The following is a 17,676-nucleotide window of genomic DNA, read 5'->3' on the forward strand; positions in this document are numbered from 1 at the left end:
AGCACTACAGGGAGCACAGGCAGGAATGAGAAGTCAGCCCATGCCACATATTGTGCCTCTCAAGAGAAGGACTGTCTGCCAGAGCTATGGAAAGAAAATGCTGGGCTTTGTCCGTGGAGACGGGGAGGACTGGCAGCGGCACAACAGGAAAATCAGACAGTGGAATAGGTGGAGTCTCCTAAATATCAGTTGGTGAATGCTTTTTCACCTCACAACTATGTGGCAGAGCCTTGCCACGTATCACAGAATTATAGAATACCAGGCTGGAAGGCACCTCAAGGATCATCTGGTTCAAGCTTTCTTGGCAAAAGCATGGTCTAGACAAGATGGCCCAGCACCCTGTGTGGCTGGATCTTAAAAGTGTCCAGTGTTGGGGAATCCACCACTTCCCTGGGGAGATTATTCCTATGGCTGATTGTCCTCTAGATAATGTCTCTATCCACCACATCTCATGAAATCTCAGTCTCCAAAAAGGAAAGAGGGGCTAGCTGCACTCAGACCCTTCAGGGAGCGCTACCATCATCATCCCTGAGCTAGGCTACCCCATTTGTTTTCAAACACAAGATGTAGCATTTTGTCTCAATAACTGTTGAAAAAAACCAGCACTAAACTTTTGCGCTGTCAGGTCTCATTGTAACCAATCCATAGAAAGAAACAAAACTGCACTGAATCTCCTAGAAATGTCCCTAGTGGGGACACAGGGAAAAAATACAGGGTACTCACAGCATCTTGAAAGGACTCCAGAGATGGGTTATGAAAGCCCACCACGCGATCATCATTCTCAGAGCCACCTTGCAGCAAAAGGATCAGGCAACCCCATGAAGAGACCATTCTCTTCCACTTTAGCGTTATTCATTAAAAGGCAGTTTCTGCTGAAAGTTTCCCACAGCAAGAAGCTCTTTTGATTCCAAAATTCCTCCACTAAGAGAAATCTTAGGAGCCGTCATTTTTGTTCTGGCTTTACATTCTGGATTTTTGCCTGGGCAACGTTCAACCAGGAACAAAATCTATTTAAAGTACATGCATAGTACATATTATGCATAGATGTCAAGGGATTGGAGTAGGTTATGAAACATGGAGGCTGTGATATTTTACAAGAACATCATTGTTCAAAGAGCTTAGGGAAAATGCAACACTGTAATTGAGCCTATGAGGTCGTAATCCAGTTTCCCAACCGGACAAATGGTGAGGCCAACAATATATTAGTTTGTCCTAAAGCAAAAGCTGACTGAGAGGAAGTAAAATAGCCCAACACAACCCTGTGAATTGTTTTTTCAAAACTATTACTAAAATAATTATCAGGAAAAACCCCAAACCCTATCAAACCAATCACAAGAACAGTGGAACAGCAGGAATAATAGCAGACTATAACCTGATCCTGTTTGCAAGACCTGAGGAAGAAAGAAGCCTATGCTTCCTTGATGTGTGTGGGTTTTTTCTGTTTGGTTTTTTTTTTTAAAGATATCCTAGCTTCTATTAGCAGAAGACACACTGAGTAGTGAGATAACCCTACGACAATGTCGTCTGCTTCCAGAAACTGCTCCTTCTAGGCAGCATTCAGCACAGATGTTTCAAGTCTGCTATAGACCCAGGCGCAAGGTGAAATACCAAGGGAAACAGAACATCATCTTCCGCTTGTTCCCTCACAGTGTTGGCCAAGAAGAACAACGAAGGCAACTGGTGTTCCAGTTAATCCATGTGTGTAAAATACTCAACATGTAAGCACAGAAGAAAAAAAAACCACACCACAACAACCTTTTAAAAGAGCATGCATCAAGCTTTGTTTCTTTTCCAGTGCAAAGGAATGGAAACCCTCTCACTGACTTCAACGGGAGCTGGGCCAGACCCTGAAAGTCTTCACATAAAACTTCTATTAGGGCGAAGTTGCATATTGGCATAGGGCATTTCTGTTTTATCCCCGCTTTTTTCTTCTTGATAAACTGCACACTTGCAGCACATAATGTCTGAAAATTAAGTTTATAATACAAAGGCAACTTTCCAAGGCTTGCAACTGTATTAAACATAGTAGTCAAAACTGAACACTAAGAGAATTAACGTATAAGAAATTATCATATTTTCTTTTATTATGTAATGAGTTAATTTAAGAGGTTTATACTAACCAAAATCTTACCATAAACCATAGCAAATAATGGCAAAATGTCATTGGTTCAATGGATCAAGTTAATCCCATACTTTGCAACAGTTGTACTACTGTTTTTAATACTACTCTTACAGCTTACAAAGCAAAGCAAAGCTCCAGCAGAGAGACAAACAACTGTGAAAAGCAGGAAGAAACAGACAGAATGTTGTTACGATTGTACAGCTCCTATTTTGCACAATTATTTTCACATTACTCACAAGCAGACAGCTTTTGCAGCCATCAGTTTGCAGAAAGCTCAATTCAGTGTTTGTATTTCAATGCCTTTATCTCTAAATGAACTCATAGTAATGAAAACATCCAAATATTTCAATCTAAATGTAAAGAGACTAAACCTCAAAATATTCACCTAACTCCATGCGGGAGAAATTAAAAGCACTTTTGAGCTCTTGGATTTAGTGATGTGCCTTGACTACAACCCAAACTTGCACCAGGACATGAGCAAAGAACAGCCTTGTATCTTGGTTTCAATGAGGAGCTCAAATTAGAGGCATCCTTTGTATTTCAGCACCATTTGGTACCCTACCAGTTTCCAAACCAGTCTCCCTCTACCTCTTAATACCTCAACCAAACAGTCTTTCATTAGTGCACCCCAAATAACAGTGCTGTGTCTTCTACAGAAACACAAGGGGCATAATTTACGTAATTTACACAGATCAAAGCCACAAAAGAAAAAAAACTCAGTACAGAGCCTGGAAGAAATTCAGGCCCAGCATAACCAGAAATAACTTCCAAATGTCTTAGCAGTGTGGACCAGGCCACCCCCTGTCGCTACATCTTGCAATTAAGTTGGCTTAAAGTTAAAAGACTTGCTCACAGCGAGACTGGCCTTTCTTACCTTTTGCCACATTTTGATGAAGAAGAGCTCCCCAGAAAAATTGAAGAAAACATTGGTGTCGTAGGCATCATCCCCAATGTTAGAGATGGAGATGTTAAGTGAGATGTTCCTCACCGCTCCCAGGGCCAGGTAGGCAGTTCTGTCATCAACACTGTAGGCAGAAACAGTTACACCGGTTTAACTCTGGGCAAGTTTCACACTCTGGTCCTTCTTTCTGTCTGCTACGCGAGTGTCACAACTCAACTGCTTAAAAGCTCGGCAGTCGGTAATTCAGGAATATGCTCTACGGCCAATGGATGGTGTGTGGGGGGGCATACTGGGAATGAGCAGCTCCCCAGTCCTGGTTCTGACACTGGGTTTTGTGACTGTAAGGAAACCCCATGATCCTTGTGTGGAACTATTTCATGTGACTTATCGTTAGTGTGGTTTTAGTGAGAATAAAATAGTTGAAGACTGTAAAGTAATTGGACAGGAGAAATGCACCAAGTGCGAGATATTGAGCCCGCGTTCAAATACACAAGCTATTTCAGTTTGTCTCTCAATAATTCAAAGTTATTCTAACATTCTAGTAACTTTCTGAAAAATCTTCTTAGAGCTATGCTATGGATAGAAAAAATGGCAAAGAGGCTCAAATAAAATCCAGAAAGTGGGTTAAGTGGAAAAATGTATGAAAATTACAACAAATGTTCACTGCATGTGACTAATCATTCTTTGGGTGTTTATGCTGGACATAATATGATGGGGTCATCTTCTCTAAGTGGAATACCAAGGGAATGGTTGAATTAAAATAACAACTATATATCATGAATCAATACACTATTGTAATATGGCATCACAGACTATGAACAAACACAGATATGCACACACAAAGGCAAATATAAATATTCATACACACACATTTATTATTTGATTTTTAACCATACTAGGCTGTCCAGAAGATACGCTAACAAGTAGGAATAAAGGCTAAAGATAAATCACAAGAAAATACAATATCAACACACAGATCTGCAGATCTAGGAACTAAAACCACAATAAAAGGTAATATGAAATACACCAAGTATAAATGTAAAAATAAGCAAATATAGCCAAAATATCAAATTTGCTACAGTTATCATACTGGAATCTAAGACCATTCATACATACCAGTGAAACAGAGACAGTGACACAGAGAAAACACTAAGTAGTTGGTCAGAAAAGGGCTGAGACCTCCAGCCACACAGCAGGTAGATTCTCTTAATTATTTCCTCTAGGGGACAGCCAGCTGTCCAGGTTTTGGCTGGGATAGAGTTAATTTTCTTCTTAGTAGCTGGTGCAGTGTGCTTTGGATTTAGTGTGAGAATAATGTTGATAACACACTGATGTTTTAGTTGTTGCTAAGTAGAGCTTATCCTGTTAAGGATTTTTCAGTTTCCCATGCTCTGCCAGCAAGCAGATGCACAAGAAGCTGGGAAGAAGCACAGCCAGGACAGGTGACCCGAACTAGCCAAAGGGATATCCCATAACATAGAACACCATGCTCAGTATATAAATGGGGGAAGTTGGCCGGGAGGGGTGGATTGCTGCTCAGGCATTGGTCAGCGGGTGGTGAGCAATTGCACTGTGCATCACTTGTCTTTTCTTGTTTTCAGGGTTTGTTTTTTTTTGGGGGGGGGGGGGGGTGTTGGGGGTTTTTTGGTTTTTTATTACATTCTTTTTCATTACTATTATTATCATTATATTTTATTATTATTATTTTTAGTATTACATTTTAGTTTAGTTATTAAATCATTCTTATCTCAACCCATGAGTTTTACTTTTTTTCCCCCCAATTCTCCTCCCCCACCCCACTGAGGGGGGCAAGGTGAGTGAGCAGCTGCATGGTGCCTAGCTGCTGGTTGGGCTTAAACCACAACACCAGCCCAAAAGTAAGAAGGAACCACCTCTGAGGACACGTACTGTTGCGCCACCCACCCTGCCAGATGCAGCTGCACAACGCATGTGCACACAGCAGCATGCAATGGCACGGAGAAATCCGTGGCCAACCAAGCCACCCTTCATTTACCCAATTTCCATGAAGGAATGGCTGTGCGAGGGACATACACATTGGCACACACTGCTCCTCTACATATCAACAACTCTCTGAAAATGGCTGGGGTGCAGGATGTGAGCTGTGTTTAGAGGCAGCCTGTCCCTCCATTGCTGCCAGCCCTCCTCTGCCAGCCTTGCTCATGGTACCGCAGCCAGAGCACCTGCATAAAAGTGAGGTTTCTGAGAGCACGGTGCTTATTAACGCTTCAGCATCTTCTGCCAACCACAGCCATACCAGACCTCCAAAGGCAGAGCTTGCTGGGCTCCGTCTCCCTGCGTTTGCCAAGAAGTTTCTAGACCTGGGTTTCTCAAGGTACATACCGAAGCAGCCAGGGGCTCTGGTGAGTGAGAAGTTAGGAGGAAAATGGTCTAGACTCAGGCTTTAAAGCTGATGGCTGTGGACTGTGAGTGTAACTCTTCCATGTAACGCAGACCATATTTATAGCATATTTGTTTCCTGTACTTACTTCATTTATGATGATCTTCATTTATTAAGCCCAAAATTACAGCTTACAGTTCAATGACAGCTTCTTATGAGGCAGATATAAGTCGCCAGGAAATGAGCCTGCTTTCTCACTCTTACCATCAACCACAGACACCAACCAATCCTACCGATAATTGGACACTACACTTTCTAAACGTTGTAGTTTACTCTCATGGTCAACTATCAGTGCAAATAAACATTTGCAAAAGTGTATGCAGCACAGGATCAGCTGCAAAACTAGTTTGAGAGGTCCAAATCATTTGAGCTGTTGCTCCTTATATACCAATTAACGGCACAACTATATGAGAGTACTTGGAAGCATTTAACCTTTTGGCCCCAACTTCAATGCTTGCTGTTGAAAAGCAGGCAAATTATGAAAATGCGAAACAATCTTCTGGGATTTTCTAATGATCAAAAGTACATATTTGGAAACAAATTAATAAAACAAGCATTTATTACTGTGAATTATTTCTCATTAACTTTGTAATCTCACTTCTTGCAATCACTTCAAAACTTAATCAGCATCCATCAAACCCATTAGCAAAATCTGGAGGTATCTCTTCGGTAAGCAGAGGAACATTACAAGACATTTATTTTATGCAGCGTTGATACTAAATGCAATGCACACTACACAATCCTCTCTGAATCGGTAGTAGCAGCACTTTTAGATGTAACACAAAGTCAAGACAATCGAGAATACTCTCCTTCCTACTGAATAATAAAAAATACTCAGAATGAAATCCTATTTAAAACTAAACCCACAAAAAAATAATGTCAAAATAAACACCATTGGGTTGTGTTACTCCTTTCTAAAGCTATCACTCCTCTGTTAAAAGTGCATCATACCAAAATGATGTTTATAACATTTTCTTCAGCAGAGAAAGAAAACCTGCTTTCTAAAAGCACACTGTTGTTGCTCCAACACAAAGTTCACACGCTAATAAACTCTGAAAAACCTCACTGATTTTAGGCTGGCAGAGAAATTCTGTTCTTCCTCTGAAAGGCTATATGAGATTGTGCTGTAAGTCCCATTTTAAGAGAGCAGCTTTCTGAGTCATTAAATCTGTGTACATCTGGAATGAATCAGGTTCACTCGCAGTGAGAAGAGGATTAGGAATCTCCCCGTTCACAGGGGAGCTCCCAGGCCCTGTTTGCTTGCTTGAGAGAGTAACGTCATGGGGTGTGGACAGCCTGCTGTGGTGCTAGAGCAGCTCTGCTGCCAACGTGGTGCCATCCTCCTCCAGTGCCTGCTGCACATGAAGCGGTCTAGCTGCCAAGTCAAAATATGTCAACTAAAGAACTGTTGTCACCTGCCAGAAGCAAGAAAACAAACTAAAGCCACCCCTTCATCTTGACATGGTATGTCAGACAATTTAAGAAATGTAATCAAGCAATGGCTTTCAGTTTATGTTTTGTTGGATGAGAACTATAAAGCTGCCAAATCCTCACCAGTCCTTGTAACTTTGCTTACATCAAGGAAGAGAGGCTAAAAATAAAAACAGACTCAAAAAAGGAAAAAAAAAAAAGAAAGAAAAGAAGGGGAAAAATATCAAGATATAATCACTTAATTGGACCAAACACCACCATCTCATTACCTCGGGGACTACACAAAAACAATGAACTGAGTAAAAGTTCTAGGTAGACTGTTGACATATATACATTATATATAGGCAACCACATTTGTACACACATACGTACAGGCACATGAAGGATGTCACAAGCTATCAATGTTTGCATGGAAAGGGAAAGAAGTTTGACATTTGGAAGTACTAAATACCTGCAGCTTTCATTCACATGACCCGGACTTGCAGGTAACAAGCAATTCTGAAAATCAGGCTCCAAATTTCTGCCACAGTTTTGAATTCACTGGTCGTGTTATTACACACCAAATGTAATTAGAAATATTTAACATTTTCCCCTTAAGTGATTAAGAAAAGTAAACTAAATTCCAGGATGAAACAAGTATAATGGTTTTTGCATGTTTTAATGTTCTTTGTTAATGTCTGTGGCACATCATTGCACTATGGTCAGTGAGGGAAGAAAGACCAGCTGGGAAAGGCAAACTGAAAAGATCTGCTATTTTCATTTCCCCACCCGCCAAGATGCTGGTGTTTTTATTAACGTGGGTCAGGGGAGACATAATTGGCATTCCAAAAGGTATGCAGGGACATATTTCTCTATTTCCTGTGCTAGAGAGAATTTTTTTAAAAATTGAAAAAGCATTTAGCACTTCCTCTCAGCCTGTGGAGATCATACATAGGGCAAGGAATGTGACAGGATCGCACTTACCCTGTTGGTCTGGGTCACCAACTTTCCTTTTTATATTAGGAGCCTTTCTTTCCTTACAGCAAATCAGCACCTACCTGGATAAATCACCAGTACTGCTCGATGGAGAGTGGAAGTTACAGCTGGGGTCAGTTAGACTGCAAGTGGGCAAAAATGCTTCAAATAACTGAATTCTAATCTGTCCTCCATCTCCCTCAGATGACATCAGAGTCCCACCTTTTGCTTTTAAATCAGTAAAAGGTATAAGTGACTCAACAACACTGGTCCTGTGACAGATCCAAACAGATTTCTACCTTTACCAACCAGTGTTGCAGTTGATCTTCATAGTTACTATGATATTTGAATATGAATTCTGTCTCCACAGACTCATTACATCAATGCTGAAAACCTTTCTCCTGTTGGATTTTTATCAGAGGCTCCAGGGTCAGTTGAACTTTGGAAGGAGTTTTGCAAATTCTTAAACCTCAAGGGCAAATGAAAAGCTGAAACCCTCAGCTGATCTGGGAATTCATTTGACATCTCAGTGCAAAACTGAGAGGTAGCAGCCCCATAAACAAATCCAAGCCAAGTAAAAATTTTAAACAAACCCATAGGGAGCAAAGCCATTGGATTGTACACTGCTTGGTGACACCGTCTTGCCATCGCCTGTGTGTTCAAGGTCAATACTCTCTGCAAAGTTCACAGCCAATCTAGACTAAGGACTCAGCCAAACGCTCAACATATCATGGCTTATTCTGCATTAGCTGAGCTGCTGCCTTCCCCCTCTTGCACTGAAGACTATGCTAGCAAAGGCATTACGAGACCTCATGCAGCTGATGACCACAGCCTATCTGAGATGCACTAAGGCAGCTATGGTAAACTAGCTGAGCCCATCAGATATTTCATTAATGATCTTTTCTACTTCTATTTCTCAAGTGGAAACTTTCCAGTGTGCTCTGAGTAGCAGATAACATGAAGTGATGGGAAAAACATAATAGAGAACTCAAGGAGTGGTCAACCAAGGTTCTGTGTCAGCAAAGCACAGTTTGGGAGTAATATCATACCAATATTGCTCCCTATGAAGACTGAGTAACAATGTGCCCATGTTTCCTCATAGGAAGGGACCAAATGCCCTGTATGAAAAACGCACTTACTGCAGTAAGCCCAGGGCCAAGGAGGTGGAACTGCTTGTGCCGGTACCATTCTGGAGCAGAGCTGTCATCCCTGGCGCTTCAGTTCCCATATTTATATTGCAATTCAGGAACATGGCACAGAGTGTCACCTTTTCCATCTTTCCTACACTTTCATTTTAAAAATGAATGCATTTGAGTACTAAACAATGGGGGGAAAAAACACTCTAGGAAATCGTTTATTATGGTATTGAAACAACAGAGTGAATTCTAGTTACAGCTAGTTACCATATATTCAAAGCTTCTCTGGAAATTGTCCTCTTTTCCCCAAATGCAGTTTATCCACATAATCCCCCATAAACACACAGTAGATATAACTCCCAGCCACCTATGTTTTCAAACTTTTAAGTAAAATGGACAGAGCAGGGCACAACATCCACATAAAAATACCCCTTACCTTATCACCCTACAGAAATCTGGTGCCTTTTGTAGTTGCAATTGTACCTAGATGTTCACAACCCTTTATAAACAGGAGAATCAATGGGGAAAGAGCCACCTCTGTTTTCACACAGTGTTTACTCCAGGGAGCAGCTTTTGATTCAAATGGAGCTGCCCTGGTTTATGGAACTGCCACGTGAAAGCAAGATGAGGCACAACATGTACAGAAGCTTTAATCTAATCTTTCACCCTTGCAGACACGCATACAAACCAAAATCTTTTATAAACACAAGCAGTGTCCTTGAAATCAATGGTACTGTGCCCCCAGGACTAAGTTAATCCTGCACGTGTGTGTAAGACAGCATCCTAAGGTTGGAACACAAACAAAAACTAGTTACTAGTGGCAGAAAGAAATGCAAAAGATAAATGGTACCAGGCACATAGATGAAAGTTGCATGCATCAGCCTGATGCGAAAGAAAAAAAACCCCTCTATGTTTTCCCTGTTTGTTAAAATACTTGAAGAATTCTGTTAAAATAGGTGATTGTTGACCATAGATCTGACCCTGAAAATTGAGGATGAATCAGCAGCACTTTCTAACATACTGTTTCTAGGCATTAGATCATTAACAAAGTCATCATGCAAATCATGTATTTACCATAGAAATTATGCATTCAGAAATAGATCTCCTATTATTAGATAGCTTCAATTGCTGGTCCTGCTTCTGGGATGCTGGGGTGCAAGATGTCATTTAAAAAGCACAGTCTGCAGAGCATCGATGAGGGAGAAAAAGACCAGTGCCCTATCCAGCAATCACATTCAGAGGTCAATAAAAAGACAGTTAATCAGAGATGAAACATTAGAAACAGTACAGGTTTGTTACTTTAGGAAATCTCTTTTGCAGTAACAGGTGTTATTCATCAGGAGTAAGCTATCTCTAAATGTCAAACGTGATAATCAACATATACCCATATCAGCACATTTCCTCTATAGCTCATGCAAAACCAGCAAGACGATTTACCCGGTGACCTGTGAAGAAACCTCAGCCTTACCAGATTTTGTAATTGCAGGACATACTACAGGAAAAGTTCACGTAGCTGCATCACAAAAGAGTATGTATATATGTATGTGTATATATATACACACACATGCATGTATGCATCAGCCAAGATATATTCTGCAAATAAAAAACAATGGTGCATCTGCATCTCATTGTGGTCTGTACAGTATCAAGAACTTCTACCTCTGGAGGCAGCTAATGTATGACAATACTGCCTGAGGTTAAGCTTTTGTTTTGTTACCTTTATATTTTGGTTGCTAGAGCAAGAAGCAATATGGTGACTTGAACTATCTTAGGTCCATAAAATGCTGATGTTGAGATGTTCACAGGGAGGGCCAGGTTAGACATCAGTTCAGCAATGGATTCAAATTACATGAAAGAACATCTCTTTAGGGTCTAGTTTAAAAAACAAACAGCAAAATCCTACTCCAGTAGATAGAGTCGAGTCTTACAAAACAAAACCAGTATTTAAGAAATTACAAGACTGGTTTGTACAGTACTCCTGACTGATCATCAGTGGCCCGTTACCAGAAAATAGAGATTGGGAATCTGTATACTTGCATGAGATGTGGACTACAGAGGTTTGTTACCACTCATCACTTGATGGCTCTATTACCATCCATATGTGTTCAATCACCATAAGTTCAAAAGGAACAGGACTGCCCACTGCTATCAAACTGGACTTATTTATTTTGGGAGAGATTTATGAACCTCTGAGTGCAACTAACCAGATGGAAAACAAGAAACCATTCCTTCATCCTCATTCAGCCTTAACAAGGGAATACATTCACTTGTTCCTGAGATGATGCTCCCACTGCAATTTGTACTACATCCTGATTAATTGCGGGCTCTGCTGGGCAGCCCTTTCAGGAAACTGCAAATCCGATCCTGGATGAGCTACAACAAAGTTTTCCATGGGCCTCACAAACGCAGCATTCAATACACTAACAACTGTCTGTAGGTAAAAGATAAATAAAAGTAAATATAAATTAGAAACCAGAATTCTGCTTCCTGGATTCACAGAAAAGAATAAATTCCAAACAGAATTATAAATGTAATAATATACATGAAATGGTATAAGCATTTTTTACAGTGCAGCAAATGACTTTGAAATAACATTAAACTACACTATAATTTATGAAATCACTTAAATCACAGTGTGAAACTTGGTATGACTTTTTGAGAAAACAAAAAGCAATCTTCTCATATCCATTTTCCCAACGTTTTGTCGTTCCTTTCCTCCTGGAAATAACTCTTTTGGTACTTTAAAAGATCATGAGTTAGGACAGCACCAGGGTATGACCAAGTAACCAGCAGGCAGTACATGTCTGCAGTCGGGTCAGTCATGGCTCTGTATTTGTGTCTTGGGAGCCGGGAATAGCCATGTTGGTACACACAGCTTTATAGACACAAGGTCTTGACTGAAAGCTCAAGACCACTAAAAATGCTAAACCATACCATTTGCTCATTTTTCTTTGGTTGTTTTTTGTAAAGCAGAAAATTAGCTCCATCTGAACAGCTCGGCTATTTAGGGTAGCCTGTCTAGGGTAAACAGAACACCAAAAATATTTTTGAAAAAAGTGTTTGTTCAGTGAAAGATAAAATAAGTGAAAACAAATTCTCATCTGCTATGAATGAAGAGGAAGGGAAAAACAGATATTATCAGAGCATGTAATTAAGCTCCAAATGAAAGGATATTGTTTTTCCTCATCATGACTGTTTTGTTAAGATGCACTTCAGGGGCATAAAACTGCAATGGGCATGCCATGAAACGTGAGGCCTCTCTGGAAACAAATCCCTGTTGTGTGATCAAAGGAAGATAAGTGCTGAGGCGTGAGTCTGGTCAAATTTATGAAACAACTTTGCTTCCCACATTAAAACACAGACTTGCAGCTCTTCTCCATGGGTTTGCAAAAGCCTATGATCAGTGAAAACCTTTATTAATTTTTTTTATAAACCACTATATATTAATGAGATACGCTCAAAAAGTTTTGAACTTTCTGATCAAAATTTTGTGTTATTGCTCCTTCCTTCAGAAGATACTGACTTTCTGCACTGTTACTGCACTAACCTATATTCTGTGCCATTACATCTTGTGCTGGTGAAAAGCAAATTGGACAAAGCTGTCATAACACATGTTTTTATCGATGATTTCTGGATTCCTTCAGTTCAGGTTCTGTAACAATTTGACAAGCCAATATGAAACTGCTGAGGTTCATTTTTCAAATCCAGGTGCCTAACATCTGATGATGTGCCCAGTGAACCAGAGGGAGTCCTTCCACTGATTTTAATAGGTCCATGAGCATATTCATTCTTCAATCTATACACAGCATTTGCAAAACCACCAGTTTTGCAGTTGCACAGCTAGTCACCTATGTGAAATCATTCACTCTTCACTAATACAAATAATATGCTTATAAACTTCAGAGTTGTAAGCTCAATGGCTTGGGGGGGAGGGGCACAGGGTGGTGGTGCACACTCTCCCTTGTCTTTTCAGCAAGGCCTGCCTTAGTTACTTTGAGATTACATCCCAAAACATCACATCAAATCATTCACCTGCCTATCAAATACAGAGCCACGCATAAGACAAAAGAGATCACAGAAACAAAAGGAGTGTTGGCAGAAAACGTGTTAATCCTTTAGTAAGTCACAGAAGGAATACATTTGGAAAAAAAATAGCCTTCTGTGGAGCTGACCAAAAGACACTGGAAAACACTTTTTCCTCATAAATTACCTTTTCATTAAAATGAAACATTTCAAACTCAATGAAATTTTTGACAGACTAGGGTTTTGTCCATTCCCTGGCTAACTCCAGAGGGACCAACAGAAGCAGAAACGGCCCACGTCACAAACTTGACCTTTCAGCTAGGAAAGGGCATTTCTCAAAAAGCCCACTTTACAAGAGAACTTCTGAAATCATTGACTCCAACTCAACCCCACAATTTGAAAAACCTTGAAAATTTCTGCAAAATGCACCTGTCACCCCTTTGACTTTCTATGACTTTTGTTTCCAATTTCACATTTCCAAAATAAACAATTTGCAGCAGTATGGGAACCCCAGCCAGTCTGTAGGGGAAGAACATAAATTTGAGTCTAACGAATGGTGGCCATTAGGGATGCTCTAAACCAACACATAAAAGCAAGCTGCTTATTCCAAATAGCCAAACATACACTCAGAAGCACTCCAATGGGTGAGTAATTCTGTTTCTAATGACAGATGAAGGGTAACCTCACGTCACATAAATATATGGAAGACAGACTTCCTCCTGGAACCTTCTCAGGAATAGATATATTTATTACAGCATTTTCTGTTGCTATAATGTTTATTACAGCAGTATTTATTACAGCATTTTCTATCCAAGGGGGCTCATAGTCCTGTGCTTACAACCTGATTTACATACCATGCACACAGCTTGTGCTGGAACACAGCAGCTACATGACATGCCGCAACATCATCTTTCTTCTTGTATTGTTTGTTTTCAGTAAAGCTGCTCTATCCATTGCAACACACAGGCTGCCAGTATATTTACACAGCCATACAGGATTTCCTTCGTGGCTGCATCTCGCAGGGAAGCCACCACCCATTCTGCTTTGGTCTTTTTAGCTGGTTTATTATAGCTGGAAGAAAGTCCGCTTTTTCAAACACCCTCACTGTTACTTAAATGTCTTCTCCATGGTTTTCACTTGATTCCCATCACAGCATAAACAGGGCTTGATAACTACCGTTGCCTTTGCAGAGTGCCAATCAGACGGATAAGCATCAGCTCAGGACCCGAAACTGCCTTTGTATGTCAGACATGTGTGTTCCTGCCAACCCTTCTCCTTCAGTACTTTCAGGTTCTTCCTAAAAGACCAGAGCGCTTTTCTCCCATATAAAGTACCAGAGGAATGGATTAGCAGATTTTAAAGGCTAGGGAGGTCTAATCTTCTACACAATACCTACTTCAGAGTTTCCTCCAGCACATCTTGAGGAAACAGATGCAGTTCAGCTTCTAAACAAGTAGCTACGGAGAGGCTCAATAAAAATGTGCTATTTGCTCAGAAACCTGATGGAAAAGACATTTGCTGTGCTGAGAAAACAGCAAGGCATTGAAGTCAAGCATGAAATGAATGAATATGTAATAAATATATTTTTAATATTAAACAATATTTGAAAATAATAGCTAACAGAACACTTTAATTGCATTTTGCTTTTCAGTATTGGATTGCTGGAAAGGAAAGCTGGTTTCCTATTGCTGTCCCAAAGCTGTGGCCATAAAAATAAAGTTTATTGCAAAATATTCTATTCCTATTTCTCTTATGGTTTCAGGTTGTGTCATTAAAGTTACCCACATGCAATACCTAAATACCCTCTCTACACTAAGGTACTTTTAAGTGTCTTCCTTTAGAAATACCCCCTCCCCCAACACAGGGCATTACTGCATGGATAGGGCCAGATTTTGCTGTTCTCCTATGACAGCTGCAAGATTTAACCCTGGAGACTCTCTGAAGGGGAGGCAATGAGTAGTCTCTCTGCTCTGTGCTGCCACAACCTCATGTGTTTATTCTTTAAGAAAAATCGATCTGAAAACAGTCATGACTGGAAAGATGAAACACCTCTCTTCTGCTCATTCAGTTTCTCCCAACACCACCTTCACCAAGTCCCCAGTACACTCCATGGCTCCATTTTTCTTACTCTTAAGTTGTAATCTGTAGTTTTAGGCTAACAACACTCATAGTCCTACAAGCAAGTCCAGGCCAACCACTAAAAAGACCATTTGTAGTAATACTAGCACACACCACTGTAGCTGTTTCTGCATGCTATCTCATAATGTCTGCCGTAGAAAGTTAAATCCCCACAGTTTGCTTTGCCAGGTCTAGCCTTCGATATTACTGTCCCCTCTTGTGATGTTGCATGTTCTCGTTGGCAGAGGTTGGTGTCAGTGAGAGGCGAGGAGTCCCACAGGCAGGTTTCCAGCCACAGCACTGCAAGACACTCATAACCATCCTAGGCAGGTGTTTCCATGTTGGTGAAGAGCTGGTTTTTGTTGAGCCAATTTTGCTAAGGTTACAGAGAGGATTTACCTCGAGATGAGTCAGAAAACTGCAGAAAAGTTGGTTGGAAGGGACTTCTAGAGGTCATACAATCCATCCTCATCCTCCTTGACACAGAACTATTGCCAGCAACAGATGAGGTCAGCGGGGACCTTATCTAGCCAAGTCCTGAAACCCAGGATGGTAGAGCACCCTGTCTCTGCACACCTCATTCCTGTGCAGCATGAACTGCCTACACAAGAAGGTTTTTCCAAATCTCTGGTCTGAACCTGCCAAGCCACAGTCCATGACTCTGCCCCTCTTGCCATCTGCCACAAGGAGGAAGAGTTTGGCTCCTTCGTCCCACAATCCCTTCAGGAAATTGGGATGGGTTTACATGCAAATTGATGCCAATGAAGGTGGATGAGCCTTAAAGAGATTCATCTGTTAACTGAAAACAAACCTTTTTCTTTCCAGAATAAATGCATTCTAACTCTTCTTCACTCCATACAGCATGTTACCCGCATGTTACCCTGGTCTTCAGCCCAAGTCTCCAAGGACTTTCACTATAATGGAAGTATTCAAAAAAACAGAATACAGGAATCACCATCACATCCCCCCTACACCCTCCCAAATCTTTGCAAAAGCTTCCAGATAGAGTTAGAAGGCTTTAAGGTTTTTTATCATTGCCCAATTTCAAGCAGTCCTACCCTACCCTCTTCTCCAACTTCACAGTGAAGGGTTTCAGCTTGCCCAGCAGCACTGTTTCCACATGCTGCAGCACCTCAACAACAGCAAATAACGAGGCAAACCCAATCATATCTGATCAGAAAAGCAGTGAAGTTTCTAACTTACACATGCAGATTTGCTTGGTTCAAGCATTTTGGATATATGGCCATATATTAGGTCATTACCAAGACTGAGTGTTAATATCCCGGGCTGTCTGTTTGTTATTTATCAAAGTGCAGTACTCCCAATTTGAGGGCACATGAGTAAGTTTTCAGAAGAGAAGGAGGATCCCCAAAAAAGAAAAATCAGAACAGACCTGGTTAGTTCTTGCCAGCACAGGCTGGTTTTCCTATTAGTCATTTGGTATGTGGGTTTGGCATCTTTAAAGCCGGGTGCAATCTTCTAACTGGGTAATTCTAGTAATTCAAATGCATCCCAGGTGAAATCTGTATCAGAGTAGCTTGTACAGTTCCTGAGCTCATAAGAGTGACCTCAGCAAGCAATTCTCTTGATGATAATGTAATCTTAGCTAACTTCCTATGCACATATACGCTCCAACCAGCACACATTTGAAAGCATGTTATATATAGTGATGGACAAAACTATGTCTTACAATATATAGCTGTCTGCACAGCTTTTGGCTCTAACACGTTACAAATTCATGAAAAGTGTGTAAGAACAGCCAAACCAAGTTGGTCCATCTAGCAGAGAGCCCTGTATCCAACCATGTCTACAAGCAAGAGGCCTATGGAAGAACAACGCAAGCACAGAGTGTTATTTTGCTGATATATTTCTGCAGCTTCCAGCATTCTTATTTGCCATTTCTCTACCATGTAAACTCTCAGCATTTACAACATCCCCAACAGTAAAATTCACAGAGTAATCACATGCTTCATGAAAACATACCTCCTCGTTTGTTCTTTTCATTGCTTTGAATAGTTTAGTATGATTAGCGAACTTTATCACCTTGCACTATTCATTTCTAGCAGATTATTTCCCTGATCATTTATGAATATGCTGAATACCACTGGTCCCAGCACAAGCACTTGTGGACATTATTCCACCAGGAAAACAAGCTATTTACTCCTTCTCTCTGTTGACTAGCTTTTAATTAGGTAGTAATGCTTAGGTACCATTCCTCTCAGATCTGGGCAACTTACTTTCTTTGTGAACCTTTGCTGAGAAATCTTAATAGTTTTTTGCAAGCCCAGGTAGATGATCTTAACTGGATCACCCTATCCACTTGTCCAGTGACATCTTCAAAGAGCTGCAGCAGATCTGAGAGACAGCACTTACTGCTGCCTTCCCATAAACATCCTGGTTATTTCAATCCAATATATCATTGTGTCATTAATTGCATTCTTTCCAATAATAAGTCCACCAAATTTAGTCGGACATGATTATTTAGACAAAGGCATTGCCATAACCTTGCTAACAATGAAGTCAATTGTTTACTGCAGACAGTAATAAACGAGTCACCTTTTTTGCTCTTTCT

At 40.6% G+C, this 17,676-nt stretch overlaps 1 protein-coding gene across 1 annotated transcript in view; it reads right to left on the minus strand.

The window, feature by feature from the left end:
* ITGA9 (integrin subunit alpha 9) overlaps positions 1-17,676 on the minus strand; it is a 230,939-nt gene that overhangs the window by 80,830 nt on the left and 132,433 nt on the right. The window contains exon 18 of the mRNA XM_075053853.1: positions 2,997-3,147. Within this exon, the coding sequence (XP_074909954.1) occupies positions 2,997-3,147 (151 nt within the window). The remainder of the gene's footprint in view (positions 1-2,996; positions 3,148-17,676) is intronic.

This window comes from Buteo buteo, chromosome 2, assembly GCF_964188355.1.
Source record: "Buteo buteo chromosome 2, bButBut1.hap1.1, whole genome shotgun sequence".
Taxonomy (NCBI): domain Eukaryota; kingdom Metazoa; phylum Chordata; class Aves; order Accipitriformes; family Accipitridae; genus Buteo; species Buteo buteo.